This window comes from Amblyomma maculatum, chromosome 8 (genome assembly GCF_055883805.1).
Source record: "Amblyomma maculatum isolate TAMU_Amacu chromosome 8, ASM5588380v1, whole genome shotgun sequence".
Taxonomy (NCBI): domain Eukaryota; kingdom Metazoa; phylum Arthropoda; class Arachnida; order Ixodida; family Ixodidae; genus Amblyomma; species Amblyomma maculatum.
The window spans coordinates 52,523,453-52,543,257 of record NC_139351.1 but is presented as its reverse complement, the minus strand read 5'-3'; the positions used below and the strand labels follow the sequence as shown (position 1 = coordinate 52,543,257).

General features: G+C 51.5%; 1 protein-coding gene and 1 long non-coding RNA gene across 3 annotated transcripts in view; one reads left to right on the top strand and one right to left on the bottom strand.

Moving 5' to 3' along the window:
- Nucleotides 1–19,805, bottom strand: part of LOC146181164 (uncharacterized) — a 148,503-nt gene that overhangs the window by 40,128 nt on the left and 88,570 nt on the right. The gene's annotated exons all lie outside the window — the stretch shown is intronic.
- On the top strand, nucleotides 11,182–11,832 carry LOC146181167 (uncharacterized). The gene has a single exon (XM_084577713.1). It carries the CDS (start codon nucleotides 11,182–11,184, stop codon nucleotides 11,830–11,832), a length of 651 nt encoding a protein of 216 aa, XP_084433839.1.

The following is a 19,805-nucleotide window of genomic DNA, read 5'->3' as shown; positions in this document are numbered from 1 at the left end:
CAGAAGTGGAAAAACTCAATACTCTCCTCCATAAAGCCGTCAAAATCGCCATCGGTATATCCGAACGTGCATCTACGCAACGCATTCTCCACCTCCGCCTTCATAACACGTGGGACGAGCTTGCCGAGGCCCACAAAGTAATCAATTAAAACTAACAGAAACTGGACGTGCAACTCTCAAGAAAGTGGGATACAAAGAGGGCTTAGAAAAAATAACCACAAAGCAGCGCATCCCGGACGAAATCTGCTGATACATCACCGTAGCACCCATCCCGCGAAGTATGCATCCTAGATACAACAAAGACCGGCGCCTGGCAAGGGTTCGAGCCCTGAGCAAAGCGCATAGAACAAATCCGGGAACAGGTACACTGATGCAGCAAAATACCCGGGAAGAAAAGCCCACTCCATGAGCGTCATGTGTTCCACATTTACGGAAAAGACCTCGGCAACTATTCCAAGAAATGACACTGACGCAGCCGAAGAAGCAGCAATTGCATTGGCGGTCTTGACGAACGAAGAACACGTCGTCATTCTCACGATTCACAGTATGCATGCAGAAACTACCAAAAAGGGAAGAATTTCCAGCATATCACTTCAAATCCTCAAAGCACCACAACTCATCACCTCCCAGATACCTACATCATATAGACTCCGGGACACACTAACTTGAAAGGAAACGAGGCCGCAAACGCCTCATCCCGAGCATATGCTAACCGGGCACCACGTCCAGAGGGGTTTCGGAGCACACATAATGTACCCAAGAAATATGCTGACATCCGCCTGCATTACAGACTTGACAGAAGAAAATATTCCCCACCCCACAAGAAACTAACCACAGAAGAAGCAGTCACACTCCGAAAAATCTAAACCAACAGCCACCTCCACGACACCTTACAGAATCTCGCCCACCACCTACAGATATGAATGCGCTTTTTGCAGCGCACCAAACGCGCGACAGCATGAGGTGTGGGGATGCAAGAGATCAACTGGTACTATAAACACCATGGCCATAACCGAAGAGCAGTGGGAGACTCTGCTGTTAAGCCCCAGCCTGGATCAGCGTAGCCTTGTCAGCCGGACTCGTGAGATGGCTCGGGTACACGGCTTCCTGAACTGAGGAGGCTGCCTTCGCGTGACACCATTGCTCCTCGCGTGACAGCAACTCAGACGAATACGCCTAGGCCGTTTCTGCAGGCACTGCTTCCATCTTAGTGCAGGCGATCTTCTTTCAGTCGTCCGTGCACACCCTGCTGGCTTATGACGCTCGCCGGCTGCCCCGCGCCGGCTTCTCCGCCGGGGCAAAAAAAGGCCTCGCGCCTTGCTTCCGATGCGCTTATCTACCCTCGTCTGCCGCTGCTAACATCACGTCCCCGCCCCTCCGGGGTGGTGCAGTGGTAAGACGCCCGGCTACTGTGCCGGAGTACCCTGGTTCGAACCCGACCTCGGCGGCTGCGTTTCCATGGAGACGAAACGAAGAGGCGTCGTGTGCTGTGTGATGTAAGCGCACACGTTAAAGTTCCCCAGGTGGTTTGGCTTGGCCCTGCTATATGGTCTCTCTCTGAAGAAGCGTCGGTGCTAGGCGCCGTCGTCAATGAGCCTAGTGTCCCATGCTCTCCCGATGTTGCGCTCGGCGTCCCGTCAGGGTTAGCGGGTTGGCGCCCGCCTTGGAACTTTCAAGTCCGGTAAAGTTTCGAAAAAATGGTCTTACCGCTTGAAACATGGCATCTAGGGGATGCAGCATTTGCTGTGTTTGGAGACTTTGGAGATGCCGAGTCAGGAAGCGAAGACGGAATCACGTCTGATTCCTCTTTGGAGCGCGTCTGGTACAACAACGATGCCAGTTGGGAGCTTGTTCAATCCAAGCGCCAGAAAAAAAAACTTCAGAGACATGGACAAGGGAAAGGCACGGGAACCGGCCTGGACGCCCAACCTCATAATGGAAGATCACCGGGTAATGCAACCGGCTGCAACAAGACTGGACAGGGGGAGCAGAGGAGGCCTAGGCGAAGACGGCCGCGACTCCCCAAAAATGACATCAAAATAATTTTTTGACCCAAGAAATGACTCATGGTGAAATCACTCACCACACACCAAGTAGCGCGCGCCGTTATCATGGCGTGCGGCCAACAATGCAAAGACGAGGACATACTTGTAAGGCTTCGTACAGGATCAAACATCATTATCGTTCGCACCCCACATTAAGAAACGGCTCACCTGGTGCAGCGCATTACCCGCCTTAAATTCGCCGGAAAGTCGTACGAGATAAACGCTTACGTGGCAGCTCCGGAGGACGTCTTTCACGGCGTAATACACGGTGTTGACCCAGGAACGCCTCCCGAAGAGCTGAAAGCACACCTTCGAGTCAGAACTCAAGGAGTAACCATTCTTCAGGCAAGGATGCTTGGAAAATTCAGGACCGCAGTGATCACGTTTGACGGCCCGATCTTGACGAAATTCGTAATATACTACGGAGGTGAACTACCGTGCTACCAGTACCGCCCCACGAGGCAAGTGTGCTACGTCTGTCTCCAGCAAGGACACCGCTCCGAGTGTGCCCCACACCGGACATTATTGTGTGCGGACTGTGCAAAGATAAAAATTCGACGAAAGACCATGTGTGCGAGCTCACGTACCTAATATGCGGTGAGGCACATCGCACCGGATCCAAAGGGTGCCCCGAGAGACTGAAAAAATGGCAGAGGCTTCGCTTGGTTAAGCCTGGTCAGATGCGAAGCATATTGATTGCTTAACTCGGCTTTCCATGGTTACACTTGGCTAAACTTTTTTTTCCTTGGTTACACGTGATTTTACATGGTTTAAACTTAGAATGCACAATGTTTTCCTATCGTATAAAACTAGGTAATAGCAGGACTCGTTCATCTCTAATCTAACTGTGTTACCGACACGCACAACGAACATGTCGTCCCCCAGGCCAACGATACTCGATTGCCACAACGCGAATATGTACGCAAAGCAAAAGCTCTTAGAACACCGACGTGCTAAAGGAATCAACGATTTTGATTTCTTCGGCAACAACACGGTCGTATGGGAAAGCCTCCCCGTAAACTACCCGTGTCCAGCCGGCTTGACGTGCACCAACGGTCGTTACTGGACCCCCATCTCTCCTCTGTCGTGACGTCAGCTTATCACGTGGTGTGACGTCACCATACCACGTGGTCCGGACAGCGTGCAACCGCAGCCGACGGCGCGAGCCGGTCCTTCGTCTCTCCTCTGTCGTGACGTCAGCGTATCACGTGGTGTGACGTCACCATACCACGTCGTCCGCACGGCGTGCAACCGCAGCCGACGGCGCGAGCTGGACACCCGTCTCTCCTCTGTCGTGACGTAAGCGTATCACGTGGCGTGACGTAGCATTCCACATTCTTTGCACTGCGTTTACCCGTCACGAAGGGCTGTGGTTTACCTCTAGCAATATGCTTCGCATAAAAAGCAAGACCAAAGCCCAGCGGGGAAAGAGGGGGCAGTGGCCAACGCGGGCGACCACGCAAGTGATTGTTCAGCTCAGGAGAGACCTCGAGGAGCCGATCAAGGTCCAATTCCTTCCCACCTCTGTCGCAGGACGGTTCACAGGAGGGGAACAAACAAGAAAAGCAGAAAAAGAAGCTTTCCCAGAAAGGCGGCAGCAAGGTAAGCTGGGCATCTATCATTGATCCGCACTCGGTAGAAAATGGCAGTAACACAAACAATGCAAACAACAAAAATATTCCTGTCAAAGAAGCTAAAGACGCGAGCAGTGATGCACTCAGACACGAGCTTGAACTCGCTCGTCTTGAACAAAATGAGCTCGAACGCAAGGTCGAGGAACTAACAAAAACATTAAAGGCACAACAGCGGGAGCTTGAAATCACTAGCCCTTCCAAAACAGCCACAAGCATTCAACAATGGAGCACTTGAAACACGAATGCAACAGATGATGCAGCAGATGATGTAGGATATGATGCGGCAAATACAATCTCAAATGCAACAGATGCAAGCACATTTTCAGGGGCAGATCTCCGAAATTAGAAGTGCTTTTCGAAAACAAAGACATAACGAAAACATTAGGGAAAGAGCGTACAACCGTCCAGCGTTAACGGCGTTCGCTGTCGAACAAGGCAACAGCATGAACACATAAACATGACCAAGACGCATCAGCACGACCAAGAAAACTTAGAAATTTGGCAATGGAACTGCAGAGGCCACCGCAAAAAACAGGCCCTACTAAAACAATACATAAACACACAGCTTACACCCCCCAATGTGATTGCGCTCCAAGAGACTGGAACCAGGCCCTCTTTACGGGGGTACGATGTTTACGAGAGCCAAAACGGAGGTAAAGCAGCCGTTCTAGTCATCAAAGCCATCACCGCAATCAGGCACGATAACATCGCCGACACGGACATCGAGCACGTGCTTGTCGGAATCATTCCGAAAAAGCGAAAGGGGAGGAGCACATTCGTACTGAACGTGTACAGCCCGCCAAGACAAAGAAAAGCCAAATTCATCGAACCCTTCCACGGAGCGCACAAGCAGGCCAAAGAAAATGCACTCATTATCGTAGGAGATTTCAACGCCATGGACACAAGTTGGGGATACCGGAAACAAGATATCAAGGGAAGAACTTTAGCCGACGCAGCCGAGTATTTGGGCTGCAGGCTAATCACAGATCCCGCGACCCCCACGAGAATCGGTAATAGTGTGAGCACGGACACTTGCCCGTATTTCACGTTCGTAAGGAGTCGCAATGGGAAAATATGATGGAAAACCTAGGCAGCGATCACTTTGTCCTCCGAGCGCGAATAGCATCGGAAAGGGTAAGATGCCGGATCGGACAAGCAAAACTCACGGACTGGAACCCGTTCCGCGGGGCTTGCAAAAACTCTGAAAGCGGCATCCAATCACTAGAAGACTGGAGCGGCATGTTGACAGAAACGCGAGACAAATGTACAAAAAGGGTAAGACGAACAACAACAACGCCCTAAGTAGACGGGCACCTTCTGCGACTATGGGAAGCCAGACGCAGTCTTACCAAAAGATGGCGGAAGCAAAAACACAACAGGAAACTAAAACTAAAGATAGCAGAAGTTACGGCAAAAGCTGAAGAATACGCAGCGCAACTCGCGAGACAAAATTGGGAACAATTCAGCGATTCGCTTAAGGAAACCTTAGGTAAAGCCAGAACCTGGAATCTCCTAAGAGCACTAATCGATCCGACCAAAACAAAATCAGAAAACAATAAAAGCATCCACAGATTCACCCACTCCTTAGAGGGTTCGGACACCGACCTTTAGAAGAAGGCACAAAAAAATGTTCCGGTGATCACAACCACTCACGATACCAAGGGACCTATCGCGGAGCCGAAAACGAGAGACTCGACCGCCCAATAACTGTGGAAGAAGTTTTTGCGGTCATAAGAAATATGACCAGAAACACGGCAGCAGGAGCCAACAGAATCGACAAGGCCCTGATGCGAAACCTGATTGACGACCTCATACAAGAGCTCGTAAGCTTTCTAAACAAACACTGGTAGGCGGAGACGGTTCCCGAAGACTGGAAACACGCCGAAGTAATTATAATTCCTAACCCTGCAAACAGCTCCAAATTGAACATCTCAGGCCCATCTCCCTCACGTCTTGCCTCGGCAAGCTTTACGAGCGGGTGGGGATGCTCAGACTGCAAAATTTCATGGAAAATAATGACTATGTACCCCCTACCATGTTCGGCTTCAGAGCAAAACTCTCGGCGCAGGACGTGCTGCTTCAAATATAAAATGTGCTCCGCAACGTATCCCGAACAGGTGAAAATGTCATAATGGCCATTGACATCAAGGAAGCATTTGATAACGTCAGTCACGAAGCGATCCTTAGAGGCCTAGACGACCTGGACTGCGGACGCAGAATCGACGGGTACGTCAAAGCCTTCCTGTCAGATAGAACTGCCACCATCGGCATGGGAGACCTTCGATCGAACAAAATTCACGCGCTAAACAAAGTAACACCCCAAGGATCAGTCATCTCACCTATCCTCTTCAATATATCTATAATAGGTCTAGCACGAAAACTAGAGAAGATCGGAGGCATCAGGCACGTATATATGCAGACGACATAACAGTCTGGACGAACACCGGTTCCCTTGGGGAGAAGGAAGAAAAATTACAGGAAGCGGCCTCCTGTGTACAGAAATATCTCGGAGAAAGAGGACTCGCATGCTCGACTGAGAAATCGTAACTGCTTCGAGTGTGGAGAGGCAAACAAAACCGGACCGTCCCAACCAGTGAGAACCTGAAACTTAACATCTACCTGGAAGGAATGCCCATCCCGGAAAAGACAACAATAAGATTATTAGGTATGTGGGTTCATTCGAACCAACGCAGTAGTCACACTTTTACCATGCTCAAAACAACAACGCTACAAGTGACACGCATGATCACCCGCATCACCAACAGGCGGCATGGCATGTGCGAAGAGGACACACTAAAACTAGTTAGAAACCTGGTAGTGAGCCGAATTATGTACAGCCTTCCCTACCAGTGCCTCAACAAGAGTGAAATACAACAAGCGGATGCCCTGCTACGCAAAGCGTATAAGACGGCGCTCCGATTACCGCGCAACACGTCTACAGAAAAGCTCATGGCGCTTGGATTGCAAAACACATTCGAAGGACTACGCGAGGCGCAGCTTCAGTCGAAAAAATTCAGGCTGCTGCACACAACGACTGGAAGAGCGCTCTTACAGAGACTCGGATACTGTGAGCAGATGCGAGAAATAGCGAGGATGGTAACGATCCCCGACGAACTTCGCAAGTCCCTCAAGGTAGCTCCAATCCCGAGAAACATGGACTCTAACCTCCACCAAGGTAGAAGAGAAGCAAGGGCCGATTTTATTCAAAAACCATACGCTCCTCAAGACACGACCGTGTATGCAGACGCGTCCTCTAGAGGAGGACACAAAAAAATTGCAGTGGCCACGGTGGTCGATTCGTCTCTACGCGAAGTGACCAGCGCCTCTATCCGACACTGCATAGTAGCAGAGGCCGAGGAAGTAGCCATTGCTCTAGCGGTGGTGGAGGGCTATAGAGCTGGGCGGTCGCTAACGATACTCACGGACTACCAAACAGCCTGTCGAAATTTCATGAAAGGTAGGACTGGTCGTCAAGCGCTCCGTATACTCCTCGAAGCCAGCGTCAGAAATAAAAACCACGAAGAAAACAAGACCAGACACAAAATTATCTGGGTACCGGGGCACATGGGGGGGGGGGGGGGGGGGCAGGCAACCAAGAGGGTGACAGGATAGCTCGAGCACACAATACTTTCCGAGCATCCGACGGTTCCGCGGAACTTTTGCCAGCACTCGAGGCTTACTCGGCCGTACTAGAAAACTATAGAGGAAGAAGAATGCTGTATCCCCCACCGCACAGTTCTCTCACCAGAGAGGAAGCTTTCATATGGAGAGAATTACAGATGGGTTCATACCAAAACCTACATATACTAAACAAAATGCACCCTACCATATACGCTGACAGATGTCCGTGATGCGATGAAAAACCAACACTATATCACATCACATGGGCCTGTCAAAACATAGATGTGGTCCCCACAATTCGAAACCCAAGTGCGGAGCAATGGGAGACTCTGTCCAGCGACCGCTGCGAAGACCAGCAAGGTCTGGTACAGCGAGCCCAACGGGCGGCAGTAGCCAGCGGAGCCCTGGACTGAGGGCAACCGACCATTGTGCAAAAGTGGACGAAGTCGACGGAAAAGACTTATGGATTCAACAAGCAGACATCTCTGAAGACGTCCAAAAGCCGCCAAGTAATATAGGGCTAAATAAAGTTTTTCCTCCTCCTCCTCTTCCCCAAGTTGTCGAAATAACTCCGCAGCCCTCCACTACGGCTCCTCTTTCTTTCTTTCCACTTTCTCTACCACCTTCCTCCCTTCCCTTACCGCGCGGTTGAGGTGACCACAGAAAACAAATGAGACAGTTACTGCGCCTTTCCCTTCCTATAAATGAATCAGTCAACATCACGCCCCCCCACCCCCCAAGATTATCTGCTCACTCATGCGCACTCGCGCTGCCCGTGCAAAAACAATACAAATAGGAAGACGCGCGCTCGGTTTAAAACACTTAAAGGTGCTGCGGAGCCACACACTCCTCCCCCTCTCAAGACGGGACACCTCCCAAGATGTCAAAGAATGACAAAAAGAAGGGGACTGGGAGGGGTACAACAAGAATGCTGCTGCTGACGAGCTGTCCGCTTGAAGGTATCCGCTGGGATGGTGACATTCATCAGATGATGTTCCAGGTGGCTCACATCTGGTAGGAGTGCCTTTACGTGCTTTCTAGCCGCTGGTAGTACATTTTGAGGTCGGCGACGTTGGCTGGTCCGGGGGCTAGCCTGCCACTGAATATTTATCTGTTGTTGGCCGTCACTGCAGTCGCCACCGCTTCGATGGTAGTGGACCACGGCTGTTGTTGCGGCGCGTCTTTCTCGCCCTCTTCTTTTTTTCTTTCTTGTCTATTTACTCTTCTGTCTGGATCGTGGTCTGGATGAGGCAGCGGTGGTGGTGGTGAAAACGTTTAATAAAATATGGAGTTACATGAAGGTTGCTCTGGGGCGTAGCGGGAGAACATCCGCCTCGCATGCAAGAGGACCGGGGTTCAAATCCCGGTGCCGCGCAATTCTCCACCGGAATAAAAAAAAAATTACAATCCGCGTGCCGATGGAATTGCATAAACAGGTTTGGGGTGCGACCTGATGCCGGTGAACACCTCCGGCAACGCACTCCCTCACCAGAACAGGAGTTGGCCACCCTGGTGCAGTAATTGGCCGCAACCTCTCATGATAAGCTTCATCAACGGTACCGGAACCATGGAAGAATGCAAACATTATCCTCATTCATAAGAAAGGGGACTCTAAGGACCTTAAAAATTACAGACCAATCAGCTTACTGTCTGTTACGTATAAGGTATTTACTAAGGTAATCGCTAATAGAATCAGGACAACCTTAGACATCAATCAAGCAAAGGATCAAGCATGGTTTCGGAAACGGTGCTCTACTATCGATCATATCCATACCATCAATCAGGTGATAGAAAAATGCTCGCAATATAACCAGCCCTTATACATAGCATTCATTGATTACGAAAAAGCATTTGACTCAGTTGAAACCTCGGGGGTGATGAAGGCATTGCGAAATCAGGGGGTAGACGAGTCGTACCTGAAAGTGCTGGAAGATATATACAGTGGCTGCACAGCAACCATAGTTCTGCATAAAGAAAGTAACAAAATTCCCATAAAGAAAGGTGTTAGGCAAGGAGGCACAATCTCCCCAGTACTATTCACAGCTTGCTTACAGGAAGTATTCAGAGATTTGGAATGGGAGCAGTTAGGGATAAGGGTAGATGGAGAATACCTCAGTAATCTGCGATTTGCTGATGACATTGCCTTGCTAAGCAACTCGGGAGATGAACTACAAATAATGATTGTTGACCTAGACAGGAAAAGCAGAAAGGTAGGCTTGAAAATCAATATGCAGAAGACTAAGGTAATGTTCAACAGCCTCGGGAAGGAACAGCAGTTTACATTAGGTAGCGAAGTACTGGAAGTAGTAGGCAAATATGTCTACTTAGGACAGGTAGTAACCGCAGATCCGGACCATGAAAAGGAAATAACAAGAAGAATAAGATTGGGATGGAGCGCATTTGGCAAGCACTCGCAGATTATGTCTAGCAGCTTACCGGTATCGCTAAAGAGGAAAGTATATAAAAGTTGCATCTTACCTGTACTCACCTATGGGGCTGAAACGTGGAGGCTAACCAAGAGAGTTCTAGTTAAGTTGAGGACAACCCAGAGGGCTATGAAACGCAAAATGGTAGGGGTAACATTAAGAGATAGGAAGCGTGCAGAGTGGGTCAGAGAAATAACTCAAGTTACCGACATTCTAGTGGAAATTAAGAAGAAGAAATGGACAAGGGCAGGACATGTAGTGCGAAGAGAAGATAACCGATGGTCACTTAGGGTAACAAACTGGATTTCAAGGGAAGGAAAGCGTAGCAGGGGGCGGCAGAAAGTTAGGTGGGCAGATGAGATTAAGAAGTTCGCAGGGGTCAAGTGGATGCAACTAGCACAGAACCGGGTTAAGTGGAGAAATATGGGGGAGGCCTTCGCCCTGCAGTGGGTATAGTCAGGCTGATGGTGATGATGATGATGATGATGATGTTCTGGGGTCACGCTTATTTCCCTTCCCCTCACAAACACTAGGTGGAGTCCCTAGTACGGGACCCAGTGGCTTCCGCTGCCGCCATTGCTCTTTTGACTAAGGCTTTTTGGGCTTTCAAGTCGGAGCAGGCGCGTACGGTCGCCTCCCAGTCCTCCCGGGTGGTGCTTTGGTTAGGTGCAAAGGCAGGGTTGGAGGGGCACGCCCACACCATGTGGAAAAGGTCCGAAGACATTTCCCCGCAGTGCGGGCACTCCCCGGAAAAGGCACTGTCAAAGTGTTTAAGTGACGCCGGGCACATCATGGTATTCGTAAGGAGGCGAAGAAACACGTGTTCCTCCGCTCTTGTTAACCCTTTACACGGGTGGGGTAAATATTGTGTCTGTTTTGGTACAGCTGCGTAATTTCTCTGAAAGTGTAGGCTGGTGTGAATTCTTCTGAGGAGGAAGGAGACGAGGTTGCCCGGTAAGAAAGCGCGCGGGCGGCGGCATCTGCTGCCTCGTTTCCTTCTAGCCCAGAATGGGCCGGAGCCCAGACTATGAAGCGGCGGGATGGACTTTCCATGTACGAGCTGTTTTGCAGTAGTCGGTAGGCAAGGTCCGAGCTGTTTTAGAGCGCAGCTCTTTGGCGTCCGTTGCTGGGTTTCGCGTCGGCGTCGTCGTCGGCCTCGTAACCAGCTCCGCCCCCTTTTATCCCCCCAGCGCTAGCAGCGACCGACTGATACCGCTGGATGCCGCTTGTATCGGGCATGCGCTGTCTGCCTTATCGTGTCCGGCAGTCTTATCATTACTACCGCAAACTGTACGCTTAGCACTGCTACTGCCCCGCCTCCCTCCATCGCCTATAAAAGGGCGTGCTAATAAACCCTTCTTGTTCTTCTTGTTCCTGCCACCATGTAGTTGCCTCTATCCTTAGTGCGACACACATTGCGATACATGGTGTCAGAAGTGGGATCCTGCCACAGCTATGGAACTTCTAAAGGCCCCGCCACCTTTGCAACTGACCGGCAACCTCTCTGAGAATTGGAAACGCTTCAAGCAGAAATTCGACCTGTTCCTGCAGGCTACCGCAACGAAGGAGCAACCTCGCAGCGATTCTGCAAAAGCCGCACTCCTGCTGAGCATAGCCGGCGATGAAGCGCTCGACGTGTTCAACACGTTCAAGTTCGAGGCAGCCGAAAGCAAGGATGATTACGCAACGCTGGTTGGAAAATTTGAGACCTACTGTGCCGAGGTGAGCAACGAAGTTCACGAACGTTATGTGTTTCGCTCCGAGAAGCAGGCAGATGGAGAACCTTTTGAGAAGTTTGTTCGGGACCTCAAAAAGCAAGCCGCGCAATGTAATTTTGGAGATCAGCGTGATTCGCTAATCAGGGATCAGATCGTGTTTGGCACGAATAACTCAAAGCTGCGCGGGAAAATGCTTCGAGAGAAGTCTTTAACGTTGCTGAAAGCTGAAGAATTCTGCAAGGTAGCAGAGTCTCTCGCACAACGAAACGAGGTCTGGAAAGCCACGGACGACCTGGTCGATGCTGTGTCACGACACGCGCCACCATCGCGAAGCAAAAGTGATGATGACTGCAGGAAGCAGTACCGAAGCAGACAGCAGGCGCGGTAACTGTCTCACTTGTTTGCTGGACACCGCAACCGCGCCGTAAGGGAAGGGAGGAAGGTGGGAGTGAAAGTGGAAAGAGAGAAAGAGGAGCCGTAGTGGAGGGCTACGGAGTAATTTCGACCACCTGGGTATATTTAACGTGCGCTGACATCGCACAGCACACGGACGCCTCTTCGTTTCGCCTCCATCGAAACGCAGCCGCCGAGGTCGGTTTCGAACCCGGGTACTCCGGCACAGTTGTCGGGCGTCTTACCACTACACCACCCCGGCGGGGCTGTTTTTCTGAACACCTTAATAATTATAATAATTGGTTCACTGGAAGAGAAAGGCGCTGTAACTGTCTCACTCGTTTTCTGTGGACACCTGAACCGCGCCGTGAGGGAAGGGAGGAAGGTGGGAGTTAAAGTGGAAAGAGAGAAAGAGGAGCCGTAGTGGAACGCTACGGAGTAATTTCGACCACCTGGGGATCTTTAACGTGCGCTGAACAGAGCCGTAATGGAAGAGAAGAAGGTGTGGTGAAAGTGGAAAGAGAAAGAGGAGCCGTAGTGAAGGCCTTCGGAGTAATTTCGACCTCCTGATCCGTGTACGCACATCCGCAATGGCTGAGGAGGCAGCCATCACTTTAGCCATTACAAATTCAGAGGCAGATATCATCAGCGACTCCAAGACTGCCATACACAATTTCGCCCGAGCTAGAATTGCACAGTCTACTCTAAATATTCTTAATAAGATTCCCTTCCCAGATAGGGACATTGAATTGATTTGGGTACCGGCACATTCTGGCAACCCTGGAAACGAGGCGGCTCACCAGACAGCACGAGGATTATTCGGCCGGGCGGTGACCACCTCCGCTCTTGGGACAGCCAAGGATAATCTTATATCATTTTATGATTTAACCCACCACTTCCGCCTTGAACGAAGGAAGTTTCCGCCCCCGCACAAGCGTCTAAGCAAAGAACACGAAATTACCTGGAGCAGACTCCAAACAAACTCCTTTCCAAACCCGGTAGTTCTCTCACATATTTTTCCCAGCCAATTTTCTCCTGACTGCACACTGTGCGATGAAAGAGCTACCCTCAACCATATACTCTGGGGATGCAAGGGGGACCCCCCACCTCCAGAATTAGGAGAAATCCTGCATCCAGATGACTGGGAGACCCTGCTGCGCAGCTCGGACCCGTGCATACAAGACCGGATCTTCAAGCGCGCCTACGAGGTCGCTAATAGGGTTGACCTGCTGGCCATCTAGTAGGGCAATATACCTCGGCCCTATATAACTATCCGGCTAAATAAAGGTTTCTTCTCTCTCTCTCTCTCTCCTGAAGATTTTTAGGCCAATCGAACACTCTGTACGTAGATGCTGCTGGTCCTGTTAACGGACACATGGTCATTACCGTGACATCTCCTGCAGGCACTCTCATCAACTATGCCTCTCTTCGCACCACCGAAACGAGTATTGCCGAAGAAGCAGCCATCGCTCAGTGGCTGCAGTGGCTCAGCCATCGCTCAGTGCATTAGTGGCCGCCGCCACTAATGCACAAGCTACCATCATGTCAGATTCTCGCACGGCCTGCCGTAACTACCTTCGCGGACAAATCGGTACCGCCAGCCACCGAATCCTCGTCGCTAACCCTCCGGAAAGGATAAGTGTAATCTGGATTCCTTGACACCAGTCGATGCCCGGAAATGAACCTTCCCATACACGCCCGCGCTTACCTTCCCAGAGCCTCCCCTCTCCCGGATCACACGTATGCCTCCCCGGTCCTTTCATACACAGAACTCATTGAACACTACAGACTGTCTCGCCGTACATTACCTCCCCCTTCTACCACCCTGTCTACTCAAGAAGCAGCAACTTACCGCCGCCTGCAAATACCTTTATTGCACCATTTCTCCTAAACCTCTGGTACCCCTCACTTTATTCCCCTGACTGCCCAGATTGCGGTTAGCGGAAATCTCTCTATCACATGGTCTGGGCGTGCCACGTTACCCTTCTTCAATCACTCTCCCCCACCCCAGCATGGAAGATTGGGAGGCTGCGCTGCAGGACCCCTGCCCGGCGCGTCGGAAATGGCTGGCTCACCGCGCAGTTTCTGCAGCCACGATCAACGGGACCCTGAACTGAGGGCCCCCCTCCCCCCTCGCTGACTAAATAAATAAAGATGTTTTGTCCTCCTTAACGTGTGCTGACATCGCCCAGCTCACAGACACCTATTCGATTCACCTCCATTCAAACGCTGCTGCCGCGGTCGAGATCGAACCCGGCTACTCCAGTACAGTAGTCGGGCACCTTACCACTATACTACTGCACTGTAGTATCTGTGGCACCTGAATCATGCAGTAAGGGAAGGAAGGAAGGTGAAGTCAAAAGGGAGCTGGTTACAATGGAAAGGCGCAGTATCTGTCACACATGTTTCTGTGGAAACCTAAATCGCGCCGTAAGGGAAGCAAGGAAGGTGGTAGTGAAAGTGGAGCTGGTTACACCAAATCTTAATTACCGACACGTCAGGGAAGGGTTGGTGGAGGGTGGCTGATCCTGGCTCTGATGTGGCTGTGACAGGTAGGTCATCATCGCTTGCGGCGGGGGCTAGCCTGCCACCGAATGTTTATCTGTTGTGAACCATTATTGCACCCGCCGCCGCTTCGGTGGTGTACGACAGCTGTTGCTGCGCGCATATTTCACTCCCTCTAACCCCGCCGTGGTGGCGCAGTGGTTATGAAACTCGACTACTGTTCCTAAGGATGCGGGATCGAATCCCGGCCTCGGCGACCGCTTTTCGATGCAGGCGGAAAGCAAGGCGCCCATGTGCTGCGCGATTTCAATGCACGGTAAAGAACCCCAGGTGTTTGAAATTTCCGGAGTCCTCCACTATGGCCTAAGTCGTTTTGGGACGTTAAACCTCACAAAACAAACAAAACCGAACTATTTGTGGACTCCAATTTTGTTTCTAAATTTTGCATTTTGCTGAATAAAAGACCATTCTGTGCCCGAAGAACGTCGATTTGCTTATGTATTCTGCGTCGAACACAGTAATGGTGATTGGGGAGGAGGGGGATGGGAGGCATGGGCGCAAGCAGCTCCTTCAATCTTGAGGGGCTGGAAGTGCGGGGGCCCCCGCCGCTTGGCGGTGACGGCGGCAGCGCCTTCTTCCGGACGTTAATTTCTCCAGGGTAGAAGGAAGTGGCGGCGTTTTTAGACCATTGGCATGAACTCCACCCGGTGGTCCGTCATCGGCGTTTGAGTTTTGATGGTTTCGCTGCTTGCTAGGTCGCTGGGTTGTTAGGGGCTCGCGATGTTGGCTTGGAGTCAGGATTCTTGTGTTGAGGGAATTTTCCTGTACAGTCGCGGCAGTTGGCAGCGTGGACGTGCCCAGAAAATGCAGAGGACGGAGTTCATTCGTGAGGTGTGTTGACCCCATTGACGGTCCGTGCAGTTTGGTCCCACAGACCACACTTTTTGTCGCTTGGGAGTGGCACGTGTATGCCTGGTAACCCACAGTGCCGCATTGCCCTCAGGCCGGTATGGTTCTCTTGTACGCCCGCACTAGGGTCACTTCAGAGTTGTAGTGCACAACATTGCACAACCCTCGGTACCACTTTGCCCACGAAGGTGAGCGCCGCGACCGATGATATTGCAAGTTTGCGGACAAGCTCTTCAGCACGGCACTGTATTTTGTTTTGCAGAGACTCTCTAGTCTCGTGGTTACCCACAGTAATGACGCCGCACTGCACATCAATGCGTTTCCACTGGCCGTACGTGTAAAGCAGGTCTTTTGATGAATCGAGTTCGAAATTTCGAAGGAGCTTGTCCGCGACGTGCGGCTCTAAGGTGCGTCCTACAATGTTTTTTTTTTCTTAATGTGAGGTGTAGGCTTAGCGATGCTGCGGCCTGGGTGCCAAGGTAGGCCGCAAGCGCTGCTCCCAACTCGCCATGTTGGTAGACATCCTTGAGAGCGATGGTCGCCAGGGGATTCAGGATGATAACGATATCTTCGGGGTGAAACCGCGGGAGCGGATAAAGTTTTTAAACGGATCCAGTTTTGAGTGGGGGCCCCCGTAGTGAGCCGCTGAAGCGCGTTCTGCTGCGTCGTTTTGCCGTTTTGAGCGGCCCGCCGTCATGGCGTCCGCTTGCTTAGAGTTGGTGTTCCGCTTGCGGGAACGTCGTACTATTTACTTGAAGAGCATCTCGTTCTCGATGGGCGCAGAACCTGGGATATCCGTTGTTGAAGTTCCAGGAATCTCGGCGCAGGCCATGGTGTCGTAGCCACGTGAAAGCTCTTGGGAAGTCATATTGCTGCGTTCGGACGACTCATGATCGCGAGCCGGCGCCGCCGCAAAGCCTAGCACCGCCGCCAAAACACCTAAGTAAAGATCCACACTAAAAACCCTAACATGGTGCCACCTGGCCGCAAGTAGTGTCCGCAGGTAGCTTTTGGCGACAGTGCCTAGAATTACTTTTGGCTTTACGAAAACAGTCGCAAGTGGTCTGGCGAGGGTCTGGTCGAAATTTCATTACTTTATTATTATTAGCCAAACGTAGGGGAAGCCAATGCACTGCACGGCCTCTCGCACCGCGCCCCCTTCGCTAGCGGCGGCCGTAAAAGATGAGAAGAAACGATGAGTTGATCGCGGCCTCGGTGAAAAAATAGAAAGATGGCTTAGCTCTGCCATTTCTTGATATACGTAGCGAAAAGCAGTGACTACCTGAGGATCAGAAGTTCATTTCTCCAGTCTTCTGTGCCGATCGCCAGCAGCTGCTCTCTCCTTCGCTTTCATATCGAGCGCGTCTATATTCACCATCTCGGCCTCGGCGGCCGCTTTTCTATGTTGGCGGAAAGCTAGGTCAGTGCACGTTAAGGAACTCCAGATGGTCGAAATTTCCGGAGTCCTCTACTACGGCGTCTCTTATAGCCTGAGTCGCTTTGGGGTGTTAAGCACCAAAACCAAATCAATGTAAGTTCATCATCGTTCTATAATTCGTTTACAGGAAAGGAAGGGCGCAGCATCTGTCACTCGCGGAAGGCAAGAAATGCCGCCCGGCGGCGTTGAAGAGCACCCGTACCTGGGGTGCCTCAATGCCAGCGCCGCCATACTAGCACCCGCTTGTTCCTTATTACAGCTGACTGCAGATGGGAGACCCTACATCCTCAGTTCAGTCGTTCAGTCGTGTCCGACTCTTCGGGACCCTATGGACCAAATCACGCCATGCTTTCCGGTCTCTCACTCTCTTCCTAACATCACATAACTTCATCTGCAGCACCTAAGGATGCCATCTAGCCATTGGGTTTGCTGCCTACCCCTTCTCCGGTGACCCCCAACCTTTCCCAACATCAAATCTTTCTCCAGCGACTCCTCTCTTCTCATCAATTGACCAAAGTAGCTAAGCTTTAACTTTAGAATTTGACCCTCCAATGAGCAGCCAGGGTTTATGGTCGACAATATCAACTGATTTGATATTCTGGCCGTCCAAGGAGCTCTCAAGAGTCTCCGCCAGCACCACAATTCAAACGCGTCAATTCTTCGGCGGTGTGCCTTCTTCACAATCCAGAGAGAGAGAGCACTTTTATTCGTCCAAGAGAGTGACTACCCCGCTCTTCGGGGGTTAGACCCGGAAGGTGGGACAGTCGCCTTAGTTGCAGGCCGGTAGTTCTTGGACTCCGGCGGCATCTTCGGCCAGTCGAACAATTTCTCTATGGGCTCTTGAGTCTGAGCTTCGCAGAAGTGTCTCCCACGCGTCTTTAGTTATATTTTTAGCCCTGCCTGGTGACTTTACACATTCCCATATTATGTGATCTAGAGATCCCCTTTCCTTACATAGTGAACATAGGTCTGATCGTATTTCTGGCCATATATGGTTGACAAGAACTGGTTCGGGTATGTGTTTGTCTGTATCTTCCTCCATGCTACTGCTTCCTTTTTGCCAAACGTGGAGTCTGGTGGCGGTAGGACCCTCCTGCTCAGTCTGTAGTGCATTGTTATTTCGTTATAGTTAATCAGGTCCTCTTGTCTGCTTTGCTCCGGTGGCACTCCTCCAGCCGGGTGTGTGAGATCTCTAGCTAGTTTGTGTGCCGCTTCGTTTCCGAGCACGCCTACTCTCGCATCCATACATCACAACTGGAAAGACCATAGCACGAGTTATACGGATCTTGGTTGGCAGTGTAATGTCTCTGCTCTTTACTAGGCGGTTAGTCATGGCTTTCTTTCCCAGAAGCACATCCTTGACGTCACCCTAATTTAGTGACTCAACTATTTTACCTCCCACCCTCCTCCCTTCTGAGCTGCATCGGGGGCCGAGCAAGCCCACGCGCCGCCTGCCGCCACGAAGGTGACTGTGGAGGGCGTAGAAGTAACGCCCGAAGAATTTGCAGCAAGTGAATGGCTGACTAAAGTGAACAAGCTCCGTTAAGCTAGAACAGTGAAGGGGACACCCGCACACGAAGTTCCCGGGTCTCAGGATGGAACACCAGCGTCCCAAACGACCCCCGATGCTCCGGCCGATTGTGAAAGGAAGCAGACGCGCTTACGCCTCGCCAACGTAACACGCCAACTCGCTAGACGCTCGGTAGCTTGCAAGTAGCCCCGCCTGCCTAGCAACACGCTCAAGCTCATCGTCCGCCCCAGAGGAGGATTACTACTCTCCAAGGCAACTACATTTCAACTGCTCGAAGCGGTCTGCATGGCAGCAGACTTCAACCGCGATTCCATCCGGCATGAGGACCTTATACAAGCCAAGTACCTACAAAACAGTTTTGCCTACTGCACAGCAAATATCGCTGAGCGCCTCATACATCTTAAAGAGCTCGTCATCGACCAACGATCGTACGGAATATCAGTGTGCTGTGCACCAGACGACTGTTCAGGAAGAGGAGTGATCACAGGGGTTGATCTCCGTCTCGATCATGCAACTATTCAAGCAGAACTCCAGGACAACCGAAACCCTCCTATCAAGAACTTCAGAAGACTCGGCAACACCACTGCCATTCTGATCACCTTCGCCCAACCTAAGGTCCCTGTATGGATCTATTTTTGTAGCAGCAGACACCGCTGTGCCATCTTCAAAAAGAAATATGAGGTATGCTACCGCTGCGCGGAGCTCGGCCACCGATCCGACGTATGCGTGAGCACAGTTACCAAATGCCGAGGCTGTGGGCTTCCCAACTCGGCCAGCGACCACTCCTGTACGCCGACCTGTCGTCTCTGTGGGAAAGAACACCTCACGGGCGACAGCCGATGCAAAGAAATATTTCGCACTCCCTACGCCGTCAAGCGCCGTCAGTGGGAAAATCGCAGACGGGCTGAAGCTGCTAAGCAACAAGAATAAGCCTCCTCACGCCAGGTAATTTTACAACACGCCAGCCGCTGAGACCGCCAACGTTCCGGCAGCAATCAACGCAGTCTCAGGGACCGCTCGGACTCCTTCCCACCCCTCGGGCCAAATGTCTCAAGGCTATCATCTCAGACGGCGTCCAGAACGCGGCCAGGTACGCCTGCAGTCGTCCAGCAGCATCAGCAACCTGCTCCACTGGGACAGCTCCAGGGCCCGGCTCCGCCAAGACCGCCACCGGCTCCACCTCAAGCGGTGAGTACCCTAGGAGGGACTCCCACTTCTCACGACTCGAACAAGCCATTACACACCTCACGGCCGTCGTAACACAACTGGTTCATAGAGTCGAAACTATCGAAAAACGCTTAGACGCTCCTCCTCCTACTTCCCCCGCACCATCTGGCACTGCCCACAAATGCAAGGCTCTTGCCGCAAGCGATACGCAAACGGAAGACATACACGCACAGATAGCGCGCCTCGATCGAAAGAAGACGCGCCTAGCGGGTGTCTTCTTTCAAGGCCGTATTCAATCGCTGGAGGAACATATTGAGAACTCCTTTCGCACCCTAAGCTTTCAGTTTGCTCTACAGCTAGAATCTCTTGGTAAGGCAATCGACTCCCTCTGCAAACATGAAGGCATGACCCCGCTCCC

Coding starts and splice junctions, on each gene's coding strand:
- LOC146181167 (XM_084577713.1), top strand. CDS start 11,182: ATGGAACTTCTAAAGGCCCCGCCACCTTTGCAACTGACCGGCAACCTC.